This window comes from Bufo bufo, chromosome 3 (assembly GCF_905171765.1).
Source record: "Bufo bufo chromosome 3, aBufBuf1.1, whole genome shotgun sequence".
Taxonomy (NCBI): Eukaryota; Metazoa; Chordata; class Amphibia; order Anura; family Bufonidae; genus Bufo; species Bufo bufo.
The window spans coordinates 626,845,698-626,868,734 of NC_053391.1; the positions used below are offsets into that span (position 1 = coordinate 626,845,698).

The 23,037-nt window shown below is 45.6% G+C and overlaps 1 protein-coding gene across 2 annotated transcripts in view; it reads left to right on the forward strand.

Moving 5' to 3' along the window:
• The window catches only part of N4BP2L1 (NEDD4 binding protein 2 like 1), a 43,357-nt gene that overhangs the window by 14,379 nt on the left and 5,941 nt on the right, over positions 1 to 23,037 (forward strand). For both annotated transcript variants that reach the window (XM_040426144.1, XM_040426143.1), the window contains exons 2-4: positions 18,555 to 18,682; positions 20,045 to 20,133; positions 22,027 to 22,103. In XM_040426144.1, coding sequence (XP_040282078.1) covers positions 18,555 to 18,682; positions 20,045 to 20,133; positions 22,027 to 22,103 — 294 coding nt within the window. The remainder of the gene's footprint in view (positions 1 to 18,554; positions 18,683 to 20,044; positions 20,134 to 22,026; positions 22,104 to 23,037) is intronic.

Below are 23,037 nucleotides of genomic sequence, written 5' to 3' on the forward strand. Positions count from 1 at the left end.
AGTGTCACACATGTGGTATCGCCGTATTCAGGAGAAGTTGGGCAATGTGTTTTGGGGTGTCTTTTTACATATAGCCATGCTGGGTGAGATAAATATCTCGGCAAAAGACAACTTTTCCTATTTTTTATACAAAGTTGGCATTTGACCAAGATATTTATCTCACCCAGCATGGGTATATGTAAAATGACACCCCAAAACACATTGCCCAACTTCTCCTGAGTACGGCGATACCAGATGTGTGACACTTTTTTGCAGCCTAGATGCGCAAAGGGGCCCACATTCCTTTTATGAGGGCATTTTTAGACATTTGGATTCTCACGCTTTAGGGCCCCTAAAATGCCAGGGCAGTATAAATACCCCACATGTGACCCCATTTAGGAAAGAAGACACCCCAAGGTATTCAATGAGGGGCATGGCGAGTTCATAGAAATTATTTTTTTTTGGCAGAAGTTAGCGGAAATTGATATATTTTTTTTTTTCCCTCACAAAGTCTCCCTTTCCGCTAACTTGGGACAAAAATGTCAATCTTTCATGGACTCAATATGCCCCTCAGCGAATATCTTGGGGTGTCTTCTTTCCGAAATGGGGTCACATGTGGGGTATTTATACTGCCCTGGCATTCTAGGGGCCCTAAAGCGTGAGAAGAAGTCTGGAATATAAATGTCAAAAAAAATTTAGGCATTTGGATTCCGTGAGGGGTATGGTGAGTTCATGTGAGATTTAATTTTTTGACACAAGTTAGTGGAATATGAGACTTTGTAAGAAAAAAATAATAATTTCCGCTAACTTGGGCCAAAAAAATGTCTGAATGGAGCCTTACAGGGGGGTGATCAATGACAGGGGGGTGATCAATGACAGGGGGGTGATCAGGGAGTCTATATGGGGTGATCACCCCCCTGTCATTGATCACCCCCCTGTCAGGCTCCATTCAGATGCCGTATGTGTTTTGCGGATCCGATCCATGTATCCGTGGATCCGTAAAAATCATACGGACGTCTGAATGGAGCCTTACAAGGGGGTGATCAATGACAGGGGGGTGATCAGGGAGTCTATATGGGGTGATCACCCCCCTGTCATTGATCACCCCCCTATAAGGCTCCATTCAGATGTCCGTATGTGTTTTGCGGATCCGATCCGTGGATCCGTAAAGATCATACGGTCGTCTGAATGGAGCCTTACAGGGGGGTGATCAATGACAGGGGGGTGATCAGGGAGTCTATATGGGGTGATCACCCCCCTTTCATTGATCACCCCCCTGTCAGGCTCCATTAAGATGCTGGCAGGCTGGAGATCCACTCGCTTACCTTCCGATCCTGTGAACGCGCGCGTCTCGCGAGATGACGCATATATGCGTGACTCTGCGCAGGGCTGCCACCTCCGGAACGCGATCCTGCGTTATGCGGTCCGGAGGTGGTTAAGGGACCAAAAGTAATGGGACAATTGGCTTCTCAGCTGTTCCATGGCCAGGTGTGTGTTATTCGCTCATTATCCCAATTACAATGAGCAGATAAAAGGTCCAGAGTTAATTTCCAGTGTGCTATTTGCATTTGGAATCTGTTGCTGTCAACTCTCAAGATCAGATCCAAAGAGCTGTCACTATCAGTGAAGCAAGCCATCATTAGGCTGAAAAAACAAAACCAACCCATCAGAGAGATAGCAAAAACATTAGGCGTGGCCAAAACAACTGTTTGGAACATTCTTAAAAAGAAGGAACGCACCGGTGAGCTCAGCAACACCAAAAGAACCGGAAGACCATGGAAAACAAGTGTGGTGGATGACCGAAGAATTCTTTCCCTGGTGAAGAAAACACCCTTCACAACAGTTGGCAAGATCAAGAACACTCTCCAGGAGGTAGGTGTATGTGTGTCAAAGTCAACAATCAAGAGAAGACTTCACCAGAGTGAATACAGAGGGTTCACCACAAGATGTAAACCATTGGTGAGCCTCAAAAACAGGAAGGCCAGATTAGAGTTTGCCAAACGACATCTAAAAAAGCCTTCACAGTTCTGGAACAACATCCTATGGACAGATGAGACCAAGATCAACTTGTACCAGAGTGATGGGAAGAGAAGAGTATGGAGAAGGAAAGGAACTGCTCATGATCCTAAGCATACCACCCCATCAGTGAAGCATGGTGGTGGTAGTGTCATGGCGTGGGCATGTATGGCTGCCAGTGGAACTGGTTCTCTTGTATTTATTGATGATGTGACTGCTGACAAAAGCAACAGGATGAATTCTGAAGTGTTTCGGGCAAAATTATCTGCTCATATTCAGAACTCATTGGACGCGCGCTTCACAGGGCAGATGGACAATGACCCAAAGCATACTCTAAAAGCAATCAAAGAGGTTTTTTTTAAGGGAAAGAAGTGGAATGGTATGTCAATCTCCTGACCTGAATCCGATTGAGCATGCATTTCACTTGCTGAAGACAAAACTGAAGGGAAAATGCCCCAAGAACAAGCAGGAACTGAAGACAGTTGCAGTAGAGGCCTGGCAGAGCATAACCAGGGATGAAACCCAGCGTCTGGTGATGTCTATGCGTTCCAGACTTCAGGCTGTCATTGAATGCAAAGGATTTGCAACCAAGTATTAAAAAGTGAAAGTTTGATGTATAATTATTCTTTTGGTCCCGTAACAAGTGGGAGGCACATATGGAAACTGTTGTAATTCCTACATCGTTCACCTGATTTGGATGTAACTACCCTCAAATTAAAGCGGACAGTCTGCAGTAAAAGCACATCTTGTTCGTTTCATTTCAAATCCATTGATGTGGTGTATAGACCCAAAAATGTTAGAATTGTGTCGATGTCCCAATATTTATGGACCTGACTGTAGAACACGTGATTTTTCCTGAACGCAGAAATGAGACAAGGCCTGAAATTAATGCGTCAAGGTTCAGTCCGGATGCTATGCGTTCACAACATGCATCGTGTCCAAACGGAAAACTTGCATGTGTGAACGAGTCCTAAAGGCGGGTTTACACTGGCCAAGGAGAAGCCGATTGTCGGGAAGGACGCCTGCAGTAGCGCTAAGATCACCCGATCGGGTGATCGGCGGCACATTTAGATGGGCAGATTGTCCAGAACGAGTGTTCACAGGAACGTTCATTCCTGATAATCTGCCCAACAATCGTGCAGTGTAAATTCACTTTAAGGTCTCTTCTACACGACAATCTTGGTCATGCGACCTCTCGTGCACAGAAATGAATGCGTTTGCACTGCTACACTGTGATCCTTGGGTGCCACTTGAGTCACGCGACCAAGATCGCTGTGTAGCCAAACCCTTAGGCTAGGGCTATACGGCGTCATGTGTCGCTGAAAGTCACACAACATTTTTTATAATGATAGTCATTGGTGTCACACTGCAACATATTTCGACATGACTGTCACAGTCGCACACCATTGACCATTATTATAAAAAAATGTTACGCAACTTATTGTCACACAACATGACACCGTGTAGCCCTAGTCATCTGTCAGCAGATTTGTACCCACTTGTTACATCTTCATATGTGTCCGCATTGCTGAGAAAAATGAAGTTTTAATATATGCAAATGAGCCTCTAGGAGCAACGGGGGCGTTGTCATTACACCTAGAGGCTCTGCTCTCTCTGCAACTGCCGCACCTTCTGCACTTTGATGTCATCACACCTGGCCTTGCCAAAGTGGAGAGGACCTGTAGCGCACATGTATTCATAGGTACAAATCTGCTGACAGATGCCATTTAAAGGGGAATTCCCATCTTGGACATTGCGGGCATATCTGTAGAATATGCCCCCAATGTCTGATATGTGCGGGTCCCAGAGGTGGTACCTATAGGTACCTAAACCTGGTATTAACTACAGATCGCCTTGCAAAGAAAAACATACACAGCTCTGCAGATGGAAATATAAAAAGTTACTGGTGTCAGAATATGGCAATGCAAAGGAAACAATTTTCCCAAAGTTTTTTATTTTTTAAAAGTTCCCAGAAGGCAGGGTGTTAAAAATTTAAATTGAAATTTGTTGTGTCAGGAAAGACAGTGATTTAGAAAATTTTCTACTTACACCATTGTCTATTAACCCCTTAGTGACCAGCCTGTTTTGGGCCTTACTGACCAAGATTTTTTCTTCCTTTTTTTCATCGTCTCATTCTAAGAGCTATAACGTTTTTATTTTGCTGTCTATATAGCTTTATGAGGGCTTGTTTTTTGCGGGACAAGTTGTAGTTTTTAATGGCGCCATTTTGGGGTACACATAACTTTCTGATTAACTTTTATTAACTCTTTCTGGGAGAGAGATGGGAAAAACAGCAATACTGCCACTGCGTTTTTACGTTATAAATTTTATTTTTTTAAAGAAAAATATGTTTTTGCTTTGCCGCTTCCCAAGACCCATAACTTTTTTTTATTTTTCTTTCTTTGGAGTTGTGTGAGGGCTGGCTTTTTGCGGGATGACTTGTATTTTTCATTGGTATTCTTTTGGAGTAAATGGCGCTTTTCGATCGCTTGTTATTACGTTTTTTCAGTGGCAACTAAGAATAAATGAGCAATTCTGTCTTTTTTTTATTTATTTTTTACGGCGTTCACCGTAGGGGATCATTTACATGATATTTATGTAGTCCGGGTCGTTACGGACGCAGCAATACAATTTTTCTTTATTTATTTTTTCTATTTTTTTCATTGAAAAGCGTATTTTCAATGGAAAAAAAATGTAATTTTTATGGGATTTTTTTTTTTTTAACTCTTTTTTTTAGCACTTAATAGTCCCACAAGGGGTCTATAACAGACAGGTTTTTGATTGCTTTTAAAATGCAATGCACTATCCCTATAGTTGACCTAACATTGACCAGCGGGCTGCGCCAGAGAGGCACAGCCTGCTGGAAATTACTCAAGGCTGGTCTGGGGCCTACATCAGACCCCAGGTAGCCTTCACACACATCTGCACCCTTCAATCACATTTGCGGGGTGCCGATGGGAGACTGTCACGGTCCCTCAGGTGACTGATGTCAGGAATTCAAGGAGATTGGCTGAGCGTGGAGGAATCTAACAGCCTCCTTGATTTCTCTTGATTCAGTGTTGATAGGGTTAATGACCACTTCCCTTTTCTCAGCTGTTGCTCAGTGGTCATCACTTCTACCCTCTATAGTCTCACCCCACCCTTCTGACTATGCGGTTGATAGCTTAATTTGGGTTTGGCTGAGCTGGTGTCAGGTCGTCTCTGGTGTTCCTGTTCTTCCATCTCTACAGAAGTTAAGTTTTGCGTTTGTTTGTATTTGTTATTTTTCCTGTTGTTTGTATCTGGGCTTGAGACAGAGACTTCCATTCGACCATCTGGGGAGGAATGGGTTGTCTCTGGTCCTATATTCCAGGGCCTAGGTATCCTGCTTATGAATATTACTACCTTCAAGGTCTATTCATATTGATAGGTAGTCAGGGCCCGGATTAGGGTTGTCTAGGAGGTGACCTGTTTCTTCCCTAGTTTTCAGGCCCAGTTACTGTTCCTTTTCCCTCCTGTGTTCAGTGTGGAGTTTCTCCCCCACACTGATCGTGATAGAGACATTGGGAGTACGCTCCCTCTGTCAGCACATTACATGCGGCGGGTGCCATTGCCCGCGGCATGTAAAGTGTTAAACAGCCCGGATCGGCACTCCTGCCGGTCTGGGCTGTTAGAAGAGGGCCGCGGCTCTCATGTGAGAGCCGGGTACCCGCTCCCCGTAAAAAATCGGCGGCCCAGCCTAAGGCCCCTTAGTGACCGCTGTAAAAACACATATGGGTGGTCACTAAGAGGTTAAATGGAATTGTGTGAAAGTACAGAAGACTCTTTAAGAGGCCTGTGCTGGTGGACCTTATACTAAGAACTCCTGTTTCTGCATGTGTAGTATATGAGCAGATGTGAAACTAGCTAGTCTCTGCCCATCAGCTCAGAAAAAGCTGAAAATACACACAGAAAAACTGCTAAAACTGACATCTAATAGGCAACAATGAAACAACGTAGCCATAATCTTCTCATAAGCCATAATGGTCTCAAAAGTATATATATTTTTTTTAATATAATTTAAACACTAATCAATAATCATCAGTATAAAGACCCACCAACGTCTTTTACGACCAGATTACAGACACTTCATAAAATACATATACAGGTGCATCTCAATAAATTAGAATATCATTGAAAAGATAATTTACTTCAGTAATTCAATTAAAAAGTGAAACTACTATATATTCAATACACACAGAGTGATCTATTTTAACTGTTTATATCTTTAATGTTAGGTGATTAGACTAGAAAATTAGAATATTGTGAAAAAGTTCAATATTGTAGACTCAAGGTAGAACTCTGATCAGCCAATTAACACAAACACTTGCAAAGGTTTCCTAAGCTTTTAAATTGTCCCTCAGTGTGGTTTAGTAGATTAAACAATCCTGGGGAAGACTGCTGACTTAACAGTTGTCCAGTAGACAGTCATTGACACCCTCCACAAGGGCGGGTAATCCACAAAGGGTTAGAGTACTGTATCCAAGCATATTAATGGAAAGTTGTCAAGAAAAGGCCATTCAAGAATTTAGGGGAGATTCACAAGGAGTGGACTGCGGCTGGAGTCAGTGCTTCAAGAGCCAACACACACAGACATATCAAGGACCTGGGCTACAACTGTAGCATTCTTTGTGTCAGGCCACTCATGACCCAAAGACAACGTCAGAAGCGTCTTACCTGGGCTCAGGGGAAAAGGGACTGCACTGTTGCTCAGTGGTCAAAGTCCTGTTTTAAAATGAAAGTAAATTTTGCATTTCACATGGAGATGAAGGTCCCAGAGTCTGGAGGAAGAGTGGAGAGGCACACAATCCATGTTGCTTGAGGTCCAGTGTGAAGTTTACATAATCAGTGATGGCTTTTGGAGCCATGTCATCTGTTGATGTTGGTGAACTGTTAGGCCTCTTTCACACGGGTGTCATGTTTTTGGCCCGGATAAGATGCGGGTGCGTTGCGGGAAAATGCGCAATTTTTCAGCGCGAGTTTGGCACGCGCGTGAGAAAAATCGGCATGTTTGGTACCCAAACCCGAACTTCTTCACAGTCGTTCGGGTTAGGTGTTTTGTATTATTTTCCCTTATAACATGGTTATAAGGGAAAATAATAGCATTCTAAATACAGAATGCATAGTACAATAGGGCTGGAGGGGTTAAATAATTTAACTCACCTTAATCCACTTGTTCGCGCAGCCCGGCTTCTCTTCTGTCTTTATCTTTGCTGTGCAGAAGGAAAAGGACCTGTGATGACGTCATTACGCTCATCACATGGTCCGTCACATGATCCATCACCATGGTAAAAAAAGATCATGTGATGGACCATGTGATGAGCACAGTGATGTCATCAAAGGTCCTATTCCTCAAAGAAGAAGACAGAAGAGAAGCCGGGCTGCGCGAACAAGTGGATTAAGGTGCTTTAAATTATTTAACCCCTCCAGCCCTATTGTACTATTCATTCTGTATTAAGAATGCTATTATTTTCCCTTATAACCATGTTATAAGGGAAAATAATAATGATCGGGTCCCCATCCCGATCCTCTCCTAGCAACCGTGCGTGAAAATCGCACTGCATCCGCACTTTTCACGCAGCCCCATTCACTTCTATGGGGCCTGCGTTGCGTGGAAAACGCACAAAGAGTAGCATGCTGCGTGAAAATCACTGCTCATGTGCACAGCCTCATAGAAATGAATGGGTCCGGATTCAGTGCGGGTGCTATGCGTTCACCTCACGCATCGCACCCGCGCGGAAAGAGGCCTTAGGCCTGTTTCACACTTGCTTTGTGATATTCCGGTTTTGAGATCCGGCAGAGGATCTCAAAACCGGAATGAAACGGATCCATGCCATTTAATACATCCGGATGCATCCATTTCGTCCAAATCCGGTTGTATAAAATCAAAACTGAACAAACCGTATGAAAATCAATGTAAGTCAATGGGTGCTGGATCCATTTTTTCCCCTAAAATAAAAAAAAAACGGATCCAGCACCATTGACTTACATTGATTTTCATGCTGGATCAGCTTGAAGTGGTGTGGTGTCTGGTCAAAAAAATGCTACAAAATGGAATGGAATGCCTTCTGATAGACCCTGACAATGAATGGGGACAAAACTGATCTGTGAAACAGACCAATCAAATCAAAAGTCAGCGCAGCCGTCTACCAGGAGATTGTAGAGCACTTCATGCTTCCCTCTGCTGACAAGCTTTATGGAGACGCTGATTCCATTTTCCAGCAGGACCTGGCACCTGCCCACACTGCCAAATGTACCAATACCTGGTTTAATAACCGCGGATTAGCCAGCATAGAGAATCTATGGGATATTGTCAAGAGGAAGATGAGAGACACCAGACCCAGCAATGCAGACGAGGGGAAGGCCACTAACAAAGCAACCTGGTTTCCAGCTTATACATACCTTTGGAGTAGGCCAGCATTTCTGTAATTAAACATCATTTTTTAAAATTGGTCCTATATAATTTTCTGAGATACTGAGTTTTGGGTTTTCATTATCTGTAAGCCATAATCAATAACATTAAACGAAATAAAAGCTTGAAATAGATCACGCTGTGTGTAATGAATCTATAGAATATTTAAATTTCACTTTTTGCATTTAGTTACCATATTTTTCACTTTATAAGAAGTACCAGATGACCATGACAGAGCCTCAGATCACACCCCATATCAGGACGTCAGATCAGACCTCCATGTCAGTCCCCTGTATCAGACCTCCATGTCAGTCCCCTGTATCAGACCTCCATGTCAGTCCCCTGTATCAGACCTCCATGTCAGTCCCCTGTATCAGACCTCCATGTCAGTCCCCTGTATCAGACCTCCATGTCAGTCCCCTGTATCAGACCTCCATGTCAGTCCCCTGTATCAGACCTCCATGTCAGTCCCCTGTATCAGACCTCCATGTCAGTCCCCTGTATCAGACCTCCATGTCAGTCCCCTGTATCAGACCTCCATGTCAGACCCCTGTATCAGACCTCCATGTCAGTCCCCTGTATCAGACCTCCATGTCAGTCCCCTGTATCAGACCTCCATGTCAGACCCCTGTATGAGACCTCCATATCAGACCCCTGTATGAGACCTCCATGTCAGACCCCTGTATGAGACCTCCATGTCAGACCCCTGTATCAGACCTCCATGTCAGACCCCTGTATGAGACCTCCATGTCAGACCCCTGTATCAGACCTCCATGTCAGACCCCTGTATCAGACCTCCATGTCAGTCCCCTGTATCAGACCTCCGTGTCAGTCCCCTGTATCAGACCTCCGTGTCAGTCCCCTGTATCAGACCTCCGTGTCAGTCCCCTGTATCAGACCTCCGTGTCAGTCCCCTGTATCAGACCTCCGTGTCAGACCCCTGTATCAGACCTCCATGTCAGACCCCTGTATGAGACCTCCATGTCAGACCCCTGTATCAGACCTCCATGTCAGACCCCTGTATCAGACCTCCATGTCAGTCCCCTGTATCAGACCTCCATGTCAGACCCCTGTATCAGACCTCCATGTCAGTCCCCTGTATCAGACCTCCGTGTCAGACCCCTGTATGAGACCTCCATGTCAGACCCTTGTATCAGACCTCCATGTCAGTCCCCTGTATCAGACCTCCATGTCAGACCCCTGTATGAGACCTCCATGTCAGACCCCTGTATCAGACCTCCGTGTCAGTCCCCTGTATGAGACCTCCATGTCAGACCCCTGTATCAGACCTCCATGTCAGTCCTCTGTATCAGACCTCCATGTCAGTCCCCTGTATGAGACCTCCGTGTCAGTCCCCTGTATCAGACCTCCGTGTCAGTCCCCTGTATCAGACCTCCATGTCAGTCCCCTGTATCAGACCTCCATGTCAGACCCCTGTATCAGACCTCCATGTCAGTCCCCTGTATCAGACCTCCGTGTCAGACCCCTGTATGAGACCTCCATGTCAGACCCTTGTATCAGACCTCCATGTCAGTCCCCTGTATCAGACCTCCATGTCAGACCCCTGTATGAGACCTCCATGTCAGACCCCTGTATCAGACCTCCGTGTCAGTCCCCTGTATCAGACCTCCGTGTCAGACCCCTGTATCAGACCTCCATGTCAGTCCCCTGTATCAGACCTCCATGTCAGTCCCCTGTATCAGACCTCCGTGTCAGACCCCTGTATGAGACCTCCATGTCAGACCCTTGTATCAGACCTCCATGTCAGTCCCCTGTATCAGACCTCCATGTCAGACCCCTGTATGAGACCTCCATGTCAGACCCCTGTATCAGACCTCCGTGTCAGTCCCCTGTATGAGACCTCCATGTCAGACCCCTGTATCAGACCTCCATGTCAGTCCTCTGTATCAGACCTCCATGTCAGTCCCCTGTATGAGACCTCCGTGTCAGTCCCCTGTATCAGACCTCCGTGTCAGTCCCCTGTATCAGACCTCCATGTCAGTCCCCTGTATCAGACCTCCATGTCAGACCCCTGTATCAGACCTCCATGTCAGTCCCCTGTATCAGACCTCCGTGTCAGACCCCTGTATGAGACCTCCATGTCAGACCCTTGTATCAGACCTCCATGTCAGTCCCCTGTATCAGACCTCCATGTCAGACCCCTGTATGAGACCTCCATGTCAGACCCCTGTATCAGACCTCCGTGTCAGTCCCCTGTATCAGACCTCCGTGTCAGACCCCTGTATCAGACCTCCATGTCAGTCCCCTGTATCAGACCTCCATGTCAGTCCCCTGTATCAGACCTCCATGTCAGACCCCTGTATGAGACCTCCATGTCAGTCCCCTGTATCAGACCTCCGTGTCAGTCCTCTGTATCAGACCTCCATGTCAGTCCCCTGTATCAGACCTCCATGTCAGACCCCTGTATGAGACCTCCGTGTCAGTCCCCTGTATCAGACCTCCGTGTCAGTCCCCTGTATCAGACCTCCGTGTCAGACCCCTGTATCAGACCTCCATGTCAGTCCCCTGTATCAGACCTCCATGTCAGTCCCCTGTATCAGACCTCCATGTCAGACCCCTGTATCAGACCTCAGATCAGACCTTAAAATAAATAAATTCACTTACCTCTCCTGCTTCTCTGCAGGTCTGGTGGTCTCCCCTGTATTCTTCGTTCCCTGATCTTCTCCACGCTACACTGTCACCTGACTGCGTCCTGACGCTGTACGCATTCAAGACAGTTGCAGCGCGACCCCAGGAAGGAAGACCAGAGAGGGTTAGTAACGGCAGTGCTCGCAGCGCCTCACTCCCGGCACCTTCGCACCTACTGCATACTAGTGAGCGCTTCCATAATAATTATATATTTTTTTTTTCTTTGGGCAGCAGGTTCCTTTATGGTATTAAGCATGACATATAGGAAGAATTGCTTGAAGTAAGGCTACTTTCACACTTGCGTTTGGTGCGGATCTGTCATGGATCTGCACAGATGGATCCGTTTAGATAATACAACCGTCTGCATCTGTTCAGAATGGATCCGTTTGTATTATCTTTAACATAGCCCAGGCGGATCCGTTTTCTATTGTGCCAGATTGTGTCAGTGAAAACGGATCCATCCCCATTGACTTACATTGTGTGTCAGGACGGATCCGTTTGGCTCAGTTTCGTCAGACGGACACCAAAACGCTCCAAGCCCATTCAGAATGCATCAGGGCAAAGCTGATCCGTTTCGGACCGCTTGTGAGAGCCCTGAACGGATCTCACAAACGGAAACCAAAACGCCAGTGTGAAAGTAGCCTAAAACTGACATCTGTATAAATCTTTTTATATTTATTTATTTTTTATTATAAATAGGAACAGATCCCTTCAGAAGGGAAACATTCACAACTGTGGCCCAGAGTTACATGATGATATAAGCTTAGACCGGCGGTCTAGACCTGCATCGGATTTATCACAGGGGCTCCGGCTGGATGATAAAACCGGTGCAGGGACAGATACTGTTCTCTGATTTTTACGTCAGAATTGTGGAGCATCTTCAGCCGCACCTTTCCCATCAATCTCCACCTCTTTCAGTTAGGTCCAGCCCCTTGTTGAACATGTCAGAAAACAGTGTAAAAACCCTAGACAGATTTTTGGAGCAAACCGGTTAGTAAATGTGAGTGGTGTGGGTGAGCAGCCCCAATAACGGCAGTGCACACTGATCCCTCTGTAAATCACAGGATTCACTCCCAGAAGCAATGATTCCAGAAGGGAATGTACATTTCATGGACGGCCCATTCGTTTTAATGAATGTCTCAGGTTACTTGCAGTGGCACTGCAGGGATGTTAAAGCGGTTGTCTCATTTCAGAAAATGGCAATTTATCATGTAGAGAAAGTTAAAGGGGTTCTCTACCCTTTTCCTACTGATGATCTAGCCTTTGGATAGGTCATCAGCATCTGATCAGCGGGGGTCCGACACACGGGACCCCCCGCCAATCAGCTGTTTGGGAAGACAGTGGTACTGCGGCCTTCTCGCTGCTTCCCACAGGTCAGTGATGTCACAACTATGTCACGTGGCCTGGGCGCAACTCAGCACCATTCACTTTAATGGGGCTAAACTGCGCCCAGGCCATGTGACCTATAGTCGTGGCATCATTGACCTCTGGGAAGCATCTAGAAGGCTGCGTGCCGCTGCTTTCTCAAACTGCTGATTGCTGGGGGTTCTGGGTGTTGGACCCCCGCTGATCAGATGCTAATGACCTATCCAAAGGATAGATCATCAGTAAGAAAAAGTAGAGAACACCTTTAATATGAGGCACTTACTAATGTATTGTGATTGTCCATATTGCCTCCTTTGCTGGCTTGATGCATTTTTCCCCTTCACTTTATACACTGCTCAGCTGCAGGGGTTACGAGCACCGTGTAATCCAGCAGTGTTTCTGCTTGTACAATATATAAAAGGTGCCACCCGGGACCGCTGGAGTGCTCATAGGCCATCACCTTTTGCATTTAGTTACCATATTTTTCACTTTATAAGAAGTACCAGATGATAAGAGGAAAATAAGAAAAAAATATTTATCAGACCCCCATATCAGGACCTCAAATCACCCCCATGTCAGAGCCTCAGAAGCATGACCACTGCTGGGTGGTCGTAAGGCCTGTGCTGACTGGGTCCATCAATGGTCTGTGGTCTTTCAGAGCCTTGGCTCCGTTCCTGCCGGACCAAAAGTGCCTGGTCCAGTGACTGCTGCAGATTGGCAGGACCATGGAGAGGCAAGTGTATTTTTTTTATTCGGGCACACACCCTATATTGGACAACCCCTTTAACCCCTAAAAGCATTTGATGGTGGGGGGTTAACTCCTGAAACCTCTGCTGATCACTGTGAGGTCTTCTGAGGACTGTGATGTCACATCCATGGGTCGCATTCAAGTGAGTGGGATTGAGCTGCAGTACTAAGCACAGCCACTATACAATGTACGGCGCTGTGCTTTGTCTAGTATGAAGTATCTTATAGTATGGTACATAGAACAGCACATTAGTGGGGGTGACAGGTGACGCACCCCACCATTCTGATACTAATGGCCAATCCTGGGAATAGGTCATCAGTATACAGTATCTCCCAAAACTGAGTGCATTTTTCAAAATATTTTATTCTATCTTTTCATGGGACAACACTGAAGATATGACACTTTGATACAATGTAATGTAGTCAGTGTACAGCTTGTATAATGGTGTAAGTTTGGTGTGCCCTCAAAATAACACACAACCATTAATGTCTAAACCGCTGGCAACAAAAGTGAGTACAGCCCAAGTGAAAATAGCCAAACTGTGCCCAAAGTGTCAATATTTTGTGTGGCCACCATTATTTCCCAGCGCTGCCTTAACTCTCTTGGGCATGGAGTTCACTTGAGCTTCACAGGTTGCCTCTGGAATCCTCTTCCACTGCTCCATGACGACTTCACAGAGCTGGTGGATGTTAGAGACCTTGTGCTCCTTCACCTTCTGTTTGAGGATGCCCCACAGATGCTCAATAGGGTTTAGGTCTGGAGACATGCTTGGCCAGTCCAGCACCATTGCCCTCTGTTTCTTTAGCAAGGCAGTGGTCATCTTGGAGGTGTCTCTGTGGTCATTATCATGCTGGAATACTGCCCTGTGGCCCAGTTTCCAAAGGGAAGGAATCCTGCTCTGCTTCAGTATGTCACAGTACATGTTAGCATTCATGGTTCCCTCAATGAACTGTAGCTCCCCACAGCCGGCAGCACTCATACAGCCCCAAACCATGACACTGCCACCATCATGCTTGACAGTAGGCAAGACAGACTTGACACCATCTGAACCAAATAAGTTTACCTTGGTCTCATCAGACCACATGACATGGTTCCAGTAATCCATGTCTGCTTGTCTTCAGCAAACTATTTGCAGGCTTTCTTGTGCATCATCTTTAGGAAACACTTCCTTCTGGGACGACAGACCTGCAGACCAATTTGATGCAGTGTGCGGCGTATGGTCCGAGCACTGACCGGCTGACCCCCACCCCTTTAACCTCTGCAGCAATGCTGGCAGCACTCATACGTCGATTTTGAAAAGACAACCTCTGGATATGACACTGAGCATGTGCACTCAACTTCTTTAGTCGACCATGGCGAGGCCTGTTCTTGTTAAACCCCTGTATGGTCTTGGCCACCGTGCTGGAGCTCAGTTTCAGGGTGTTGACCATCTTCTTATAGCCTCGGCCATCTTTATGTAGAGCAACAATTATTTTTTTCAGATCCACAGAGAGTTCTTTGCCATGCGGTGCCATGTTGAAACTCCAGTGACCAGTATGAGAGAGAGTGAGAGCGATATCATCACATTTTACACACCTGAGACCTTGTAACACTAACGAGTTACATGACACTGGGGAGGGAAAATGGCTAGTTGGGCACAATTTTGGCCATTTTCACTTGGGGTGTATTCACTTTTGTTGCCAGCGGTTTAGACATTAATGGCTGTGTGTAGGGCTGAAACAGTTACTCAAATTAATCGATTAACTCGACACAAAAAAATCCTCGATGCAAATTTTTTTGCATCGATGGTTCGTTTGTGCCATGTGACCAATAGCTTGCTATTACTCACGCTCCATGGTCACCCGCCTGCCCGCACAGCGCTGCACTGGATCCTGACGTACACACACCGTCAGCACACAGCGCGCACTATGACCTGATGCTGTGTGACGTCAGGTCCCAGTGCAGCTCGTGAAGAAGAGGATGGAAGATCTCTGGAGTGTCGGCAGTGTCTTGATTACTAAAATAATTGATAGCTGCAGCCCTAGTTGTGTGTGGAGTTATTTTGAGGGCACACCAAATTGACACTGTTATACAAGCTGTACACTGACTACTTTACATTGTATCAAAGTGTCATATCTTCAGTGTTGTCCCATGAAAAGATAGAATAAAATAGTTACAAAAATGTGAGGGGTGCACTCAGTTTTGTGAGATACTGTATAAGTCCTGGAAAACCCCATTAACCCATCCGCTACCAGTGCCGTACATGTACGGCGCTGGAGTGATGTGCGAACATGGCATAGCTTGCACGTGCAGCGGGCGTCATGGTCGGCAAGTCTCTGCTGTTTCAAACAGCAGAGACCTGTGGCTAATTACTGTGACCAGCAATAATGCCGATCGCGGTAATTAAAGGCTTTAGATGCCGTGATCAAGTGAGATCATGGCATCTAAATGCACAAAAACCCGGAAGCTCGGGCTTCCTACCGACACCCCTTGCGGCCAATGGGGGCATCGGTAGTTGCGCTGAACACTATCAGTCTCGCTGACGAGGCTTATAGTGTTCATGCTGCAATTCTTATTTTGGCCACCAGATGGCAGGCCAGGATAAGGATCGAGCAATTTTCAGTCCAAAACCCATTTTCAAAATCCCTGATAGTACAAAATGCAGGCAGCGTATTGGTGTCCGCCTCCAGAGCAGAATGGAGACTGATCGGAGGCAAACTGATACATTCTGAGCTGATCCTTTTCCATTCAGAATGCATTAGGGCAAAACTGATCCGTTTTGGACCGCTTCTGAGAGCCCTGAACGGATCTCACAAACGGAAAGCCAAAACGCGAGCCAGGGTATTGCAGTGGGGGGCCATTCAGTCTTGGATATCTCCTTTAGGCCCCTTTCACACGGGCGAGTATTCCGCGCGGATGCGATGCGTGAGTTGAACGCATTGCACCCGCACTGAATACCGACCCATTCATTTCTATGGGGCTGTTCACATGAGCGGTGATTTTCACGCATCACTTGTGCGTTGCGTGAAAATTGCAGTATGCTCTATATTCTGCGTTTTTCACGCAACGCAGGCCCCATAGAAGTGAATGGGGTTGCGTGAAAATCGCAAGCATCCGCAAGCAAGTGCGGATGCGGTGCGATTTTCACACACGGTTGCTAGGAGACGATCGGGATGGAGACCCGATCATTATTATTTCCCCTTATAACATGGTTATAAGGGAAAATAATAGCATTCTGAATACAGAATGCATAGTAAAATAGCGCTGGAGGGGTTAAAAAAATAAAAATTAGTCCAGTTGATCGCGATGCCCGGCATCTCCTTCTGTCTCCTTTACTGAACAGGACCTGTGGTGAGCATTCATTATAGGTCAAGGACCTGTGGTGACGTCACTCCGGTCATCACATGATCCATCACATGATCTTTTACCATGGTGATGGATCATGTGATGACCGGAGTGACGTCACCACAGGTCCTTGACCTGTAATGAATGCTCACCACAGGTCCTGTTCAGTAAAGGAGACAGAAGGAGATGCCGGACATCGCGATCAAGTGGACTAAGGTGAGTAAAATTATAATTTTTTTTTTAACTCCTCCAGCGATGTTTTACTAAGCATTTCTTATTCAGAATGCTATTATTTTCCCTTATAACTATATTATAAGGGGAAATAATACAATCTTCAGAACACCTAACTCAAGCCCGAACTTCTGTGAAGAAGTTCGGGTTTGGGTACCAAACATGCGCGATTTTTCTCACGCGAGTGCAAAACCCATTACAATGTTTTGCACTCGCGCGGAAAAATCGCGGGTGTTCCCGTAATGCCCGTGTGAAAGAGGCCTTAGTGGCCTGAATCAGATTGGTGTCCTGTATATCATGTGTTGGTAGAACACTGGTAGGTTTCCTGTATAGTTCTTTACTTGGTATTAGCTAGAAAAGTCCGAGGCTGTGCCGTCCCCTCCAGTACACACGGCACTCGAATGAGAGAGGAGAAAGCATCTCCTAATGTGATATGTGACACTAAACATCAGCATTATTATTCCATTGTCAGATACTGTGCTGGATATTTCATTTAGCAGCTTGTGAGAATGCAGATACCATCTGGGGCAGTGCCAGGCAGCCGGCACAATATACACTTGACACTGTGCCACAGATGAGGTGTATTACTCTAGTGGCAGCTCTGTGCAGGTGCTCAGTGTTAGAGTACACACAGGATAGAGGTTTTCATTAGGCCCAGTTCATAGTTTGCATTTTGATTAGGTTTTTCATTCAGTTTTTTCTACCCAAAACATGAGTGGAGTGCCCTGTTCCCCAACCAGGAGCCACAGCCAGTGAAAACTGAAAACTAGGGGAGAACTTATCAAGAGTGTTGTGTCATGCCAGAGGGCCTCCGCGCCTTCAGTGTGCCAGAAATCAAGCCACATCATGACGTACATTTTCTGGGCAGTGGGAAGCAACGCTCCTTCCTTTAAGCAGTGAGAGTGGCCTAAAACCAAAAAATGATGCCACTTTATTTTACGAAACTTTCCTGGCAAACAGTGGTTGATAAAATTATCCCCCTGGAAGAGCCTTATGGCCTTTCTCTATAATGTGCAGTCACTTGTGCTGCAGACCGCTCCTTATTCCCAAAGGGTGGGGTGCCTTTGCACACTGCACATTTTGTGGCAGAAATTTTCTGCAACTGAAATTCAGCACCATTCTTCTAAATTCTGTAGTTTTGGGGGCAAGCACATGGATTTCAGTCCTATAAGCCATCAAAAAAAATTTTTTTTTTTTAAAGGGGTTGTCCAGGATTTTAATATTGATGACCTGTCTTCAGGATAGGTCATCAGTATCAGACCGGCAGGGGTCCTACACCCAGAACCCCCACCGATCAGCTGTATGAAAGTGCGCCGTCTCCCTTCTCTCTTCCTGCTCGCTGCTCCTATGACGAACAGGAAGAGAGACTGGAGACGGCGCTGAGCCCGCATTCCCTTTTAACAGCTGAACGGCGGGGGTGCTGGGTGTCGGACCCCCTCCGATCTGATTGATACGTCATCAATATTAAAAGCCTGGAGAACCCCTTTAATTTCAGTAGGAGGAGGATGCAGGCAGAAGTTAAACATAAAATATGGTCATATGTACAATGTAACAAATATTTAGGATTAAATGATGCACATCTCTAGAAGAAATTCTGCAGCATCTTGGTACGTTTCTGGGGCTAAGAGCAAGCCATCCGTATGATTGAAGACCTGGCTGGTAATGCTTGTCAGGTTATTACACTCTGATGTATAGGGCTGACGCTGGATGATAAGGGGGAGAGAATAAGATGTTGGACATGATGTATGGCAGCCGCATGGTTTTATCTACAAGATATTCTTGCCGAGTTCTTTTCCTGTTTTCCATTTTCAGGAAGCTGAAGAGGGATTTTCCCAGCGCGGTTGTGTTTAGCACCGATGACTATTTCTTAATGGAAGATGGGACCTACATCTACGATCCTGATCTACTGCAAGATGCTCACAAGTGGAATCAGAAGAGAGGTGACATATTATGTGTACACAATGTCCTGTATACCGCCGATCTAGCAGATTTGTCTCCATTATGGGGGGCTTTGGCTGTTTCTTTATCGTGTCACTCCTCGGCATGATATGAGTCGGCACCGTTCAGTCCTCCACCTGACCATGTGGCCAACATTGTGGGTGTTGATACTTTGATGTCCATGTGTGTTACCACTATAACAGATTATGCCCCTTCTGTTTACTACAGACCTCTCTCCATAACTCTCAGAGGCAGTCCCTGAACGTCAGTAGATGGAGGCAGTCCCAGGGAGGACTTGGGCTAGGTTCACATCTGCGGCAGAGGTTCCATTAGGAGCCTCCAATACGTCTTCCACTGGAGCTGCTTACTCATTTTACCTCTATTTCATATAGATTGTAAACTCTCACAGGCTTTTGCCTAACGCTGTACCAAACCTAATTTGTCCTGTGTAAAGCATTATGGAGATATATAGCCAAAATCTATGTGATGTTAACGGGGTTATCCATCCCCTATAATGCCCCCCAAAATGCACGGGAAGCTCATAAAGGTTATACTTACCCCTGCGTCACTCCTGATGCCTGCACGGCCACCGCATCTCCCGGTCGCACGGATCAAAACATCCGGCGACGGGAATGAGCCAACCCGTCATAGATCTGTGTGCCAGGGAGATGCAGCGGCGGCTGTGCGGGCGGGCATCAGGAGCAACGCGGGTGCCGGGGAGAGGGATAAGTATAACCTGTATGGGGTGCCCAGGCATTATAGGGGTTAGATAGTAACCCCTTTAAATACTTTTGTGTTAAAAAAAAAAGACAAAAATATTATAGCAGTAATACCTTTATTGACTAATCAAGGTATCACTGCCATAATTAGTTTGTCTTTTTTAACACAAAAGTATTTAAAGGGGTTGTCTCACTTCAACTAAGGGCATTTATCATGTAGAGAGCGTTAATAGAAGGCACTTACTAATGTATTGTGATTGTCCATATTGCTTCCTTTGCTGGCTGGATCCATCGAGCAGAGGAGGCTGTGCTTGCACACTAGAGGAAAAAGCACCAGTCTCTTTGGTGGTTGGGACCATGGGAGTGCATATGAGCCGCTGCTTTTTTCTATAGTGTACAAACATGACCACCACCGCTGGATTTGCTGGGTGGTCATAACCATGGAAAGGAGCAGTGTATAATGTGATGGAAAAATGAATCCAGCCAGCAAAGGAGGCAATATGGACAATCACAATACATTAGGAAGTCCCTTGTACTAACTTTCTGTACATGATAAAGGCCATTAGCTGAAGTGAGACAACCCCTTGTGGAAGTGTCCAGTGCTGTATGCATAAGTTTGTTTTTAGAAAATCTTTTTCTTTCTAGCACGCAAAGCAATGACCAGAGGGAGGACTCCGATTATCATAGATAACACCAACATTGTGGCCTGGCATATGAAGCCTTATGCAGCCATGGTAAGGAAACTTTATCTTCTCAGCATTTACACCATCTAAATACAGCCAAGGCCACATGCACATCTGCGGCAGATATTTTCAGGAAAAATAAAGGGCGAAATACCACTGCATGCAGCAAAATGCTGGTATTCACACCAGAACCTGACAGACCCCATTATATTGAGGTTTGTTTTCTGTGTTACAGGAAAATCTGCACAAATAATGACACTCTTAAATTTTGCTTTAATTCCCGTGGCACACCTAAAGGGTTAAATCAGTTTTGAATAATTTGAGGGGTGTAGTTTCTAAATTGAGGTAATTTATTGGGTGGTTTCTTTGTGTAAGCCCCACAAACTGACTTCATAACTGAATTGGTCTTGAAAATTAAAAAAATTGGTTCTAAAATACTAAGCCCTTCAACGTCAGAGAGGAAAGAAGTCAGAACTCTGCCCAGAAAACACGGTTCAGGTGTTGTCCGTATCTCCTGGGCAGACTGTGGCACCCCTGACCCAAACTGACTGTAACATAGTAATCACGAAGCTATTGCCGTGTATTCCCATCATGATGCGAGTACGATGCAATAGTACGATACAGTCAGTATGGGTCAGGAGAGCTGCAACTAGACCAGAAGATGTGCTTAAGGCCTCTTTCACACTGGCGTGTGCGGCACACTGGCGTGTGCCCACAAAATGCGGGCTGCAATACAAGAGCACAGTCCGTGGGGCAGCCGCAGCGGATCGCGGACCCATTCACTTGAATGGATCCGCGATCCGGCCGTTCCGCAAAAAGATAGGACATGTTCTATCTTTTTGCGAAATGGTAGTACAGGACGAAACCCCACAGAAGCACTCTGTAGTGCTTCCGTGGTTCCGCATCTCCGGATTTGCGGACCCATTCAAGTGAATGGGTCCGCATCCGTGATGCGTAATTCCCACGGAACGCCACCCGTGTATTGCGGATCCGCAATATGGCAACGGCCGCACACGCCAGTGTGAAAGAGGGCTAACACATGGACCGTGTCTTCTGGGCCGACCATGGTCCAATGAATCTGCCTTTTTATTTTTTTTATATCACTTTTCCTCCATTAGGGTGGTGTCACCCATAGCTTTTTACAGCAGTTTTTTTTTTTTTTTTTTTTTTAATCTAAAGCCAGAAGCGGATTGAAAAGGAATAAGAAATATAAAACAACTACTTCCTGCTGGATCTACTTCTGGCTTTGCTGTTACAAAGAGCTGTGTGTGACATCAGTCTTAGGCCTCTTGCACACGGCCGTGTGTCCCCCGTGGCCGTATTGCGGATGCAGACCCATTCACTTGAATTAGTCTGCAAATCCGGACATGCAGTGCGGAACGGAAGCACTACGGAGTGCTTTCGTGGGGTTCCGTTCCGTGCTTTCCTTCCGCAAAAAGATAGAATTTGTCCTATCTTTTTGCGGAACGGACGGATCGCAGACCCCATTCAAGTCGGTGCCCGTGCATTGTGGACCGCAATTTGCTTTCCGCAGCACGGGCAGCATACGTTCATGTGCAAGAGGCCTTAGGGTACTTGCACATGGAGCATATTACATGTGGATTTTTATGTGGAAAATCAGCAGCGTAATACAGTGTTAGCTGTTTAGATGAGATCAAAATCTCAAGTACACGGTGTGAATCTTAGAATTCTGCAGCATGTTAATTGTTTAGATTTTCGGTGCAAAATTGACCCTCTGGAACGCAAAGGGTGAGATTTGGGGCATATTTGTGACAAAATCTGCAAGTAACATGTTCACACACTTTTTGGCTAGTGCTAAAATGAAACGAAGATCCTGGCCTAATGGAAATTGTGTCTACAGATCCAAATAAAAAACGGAACCTGGTTTCTGGTGGTATGGTGTAGTATGTCTGTAATTCTTGTCCTCATACATTGTGTTATCAGGCCCTTGAGAACGGATATGGAGTTATATTCCTGGAACCGAACACACACTGGAAGTTCAATGTACGAGAGCTAGCCAGGTATGTAATGCGAGAAATGCCATATAAATATGTTGTATAACCTCTTACCACTGGTTTTATAGCAGAGTAACAAACCGGAGCAACAACATGTCTAAAGCGCAGCGCTTCCATTTGGGTGTTTAATTAAATTTAATGTAGGTTCACTTAATCCATCATCCTCTTGAACCCTCCAGAAAGGCATTAAATGAGGATGATCACCATCCCACTCTTGACTGGTGCCGAGACTATACAGGTGCATCTCAATAAATTAGAATATTATCGAAAAGTACATTTATTTCAGTAATTAAATTAAAAAAGTGAATCTCATTATATATAGAGATGACCGAATTTAATATTTTGAAATTCGTTCACGCTTCGATTACTGGTAAAAGGTGAATTGAGTTATGGATTCCATTACCACGGACCATAACGCAATTCTATGCCGCAATGCCTTTAGAGGCATTCTGTCATAATAGAAGTCTATGGGCTGCAAAACGGATCCGTTCCGTGTCCGTTATGCAGGGGAGTCCTCTCCTGCATAACGGAAACAGGACGGATTCGTTTTGCAGCCCATAGACTTCTGTTATGACGGAATGCCTCTAAAGGCATTCCGTTATGCATTTCGTCATAGAATTGCGTTATAGTCCGTAGTAACGAAATTCACCTTTTACCAGTAATTTTCAGAACCTGAAATTCACTCATCTCTAATTCTATAGATTCATTACATACAGAGTGATCTACATTACAGCTAATGAAAACCCAAAATTCTGTATCTTAGAGAATTAGAATATTGTGAAAAAGTTCAATATTGTAGAGTCATGGTGTCACACACCCTTATCAGCTAATCAACACAAAACATCTGCTAAGGTTTCCTAAGCCTTTAAATGGTCCCTCAGTCTGGTTCAGTAGGCTACACAATCATGGGGAAGACTGCTGACTTGACAGTTGTCCAGGA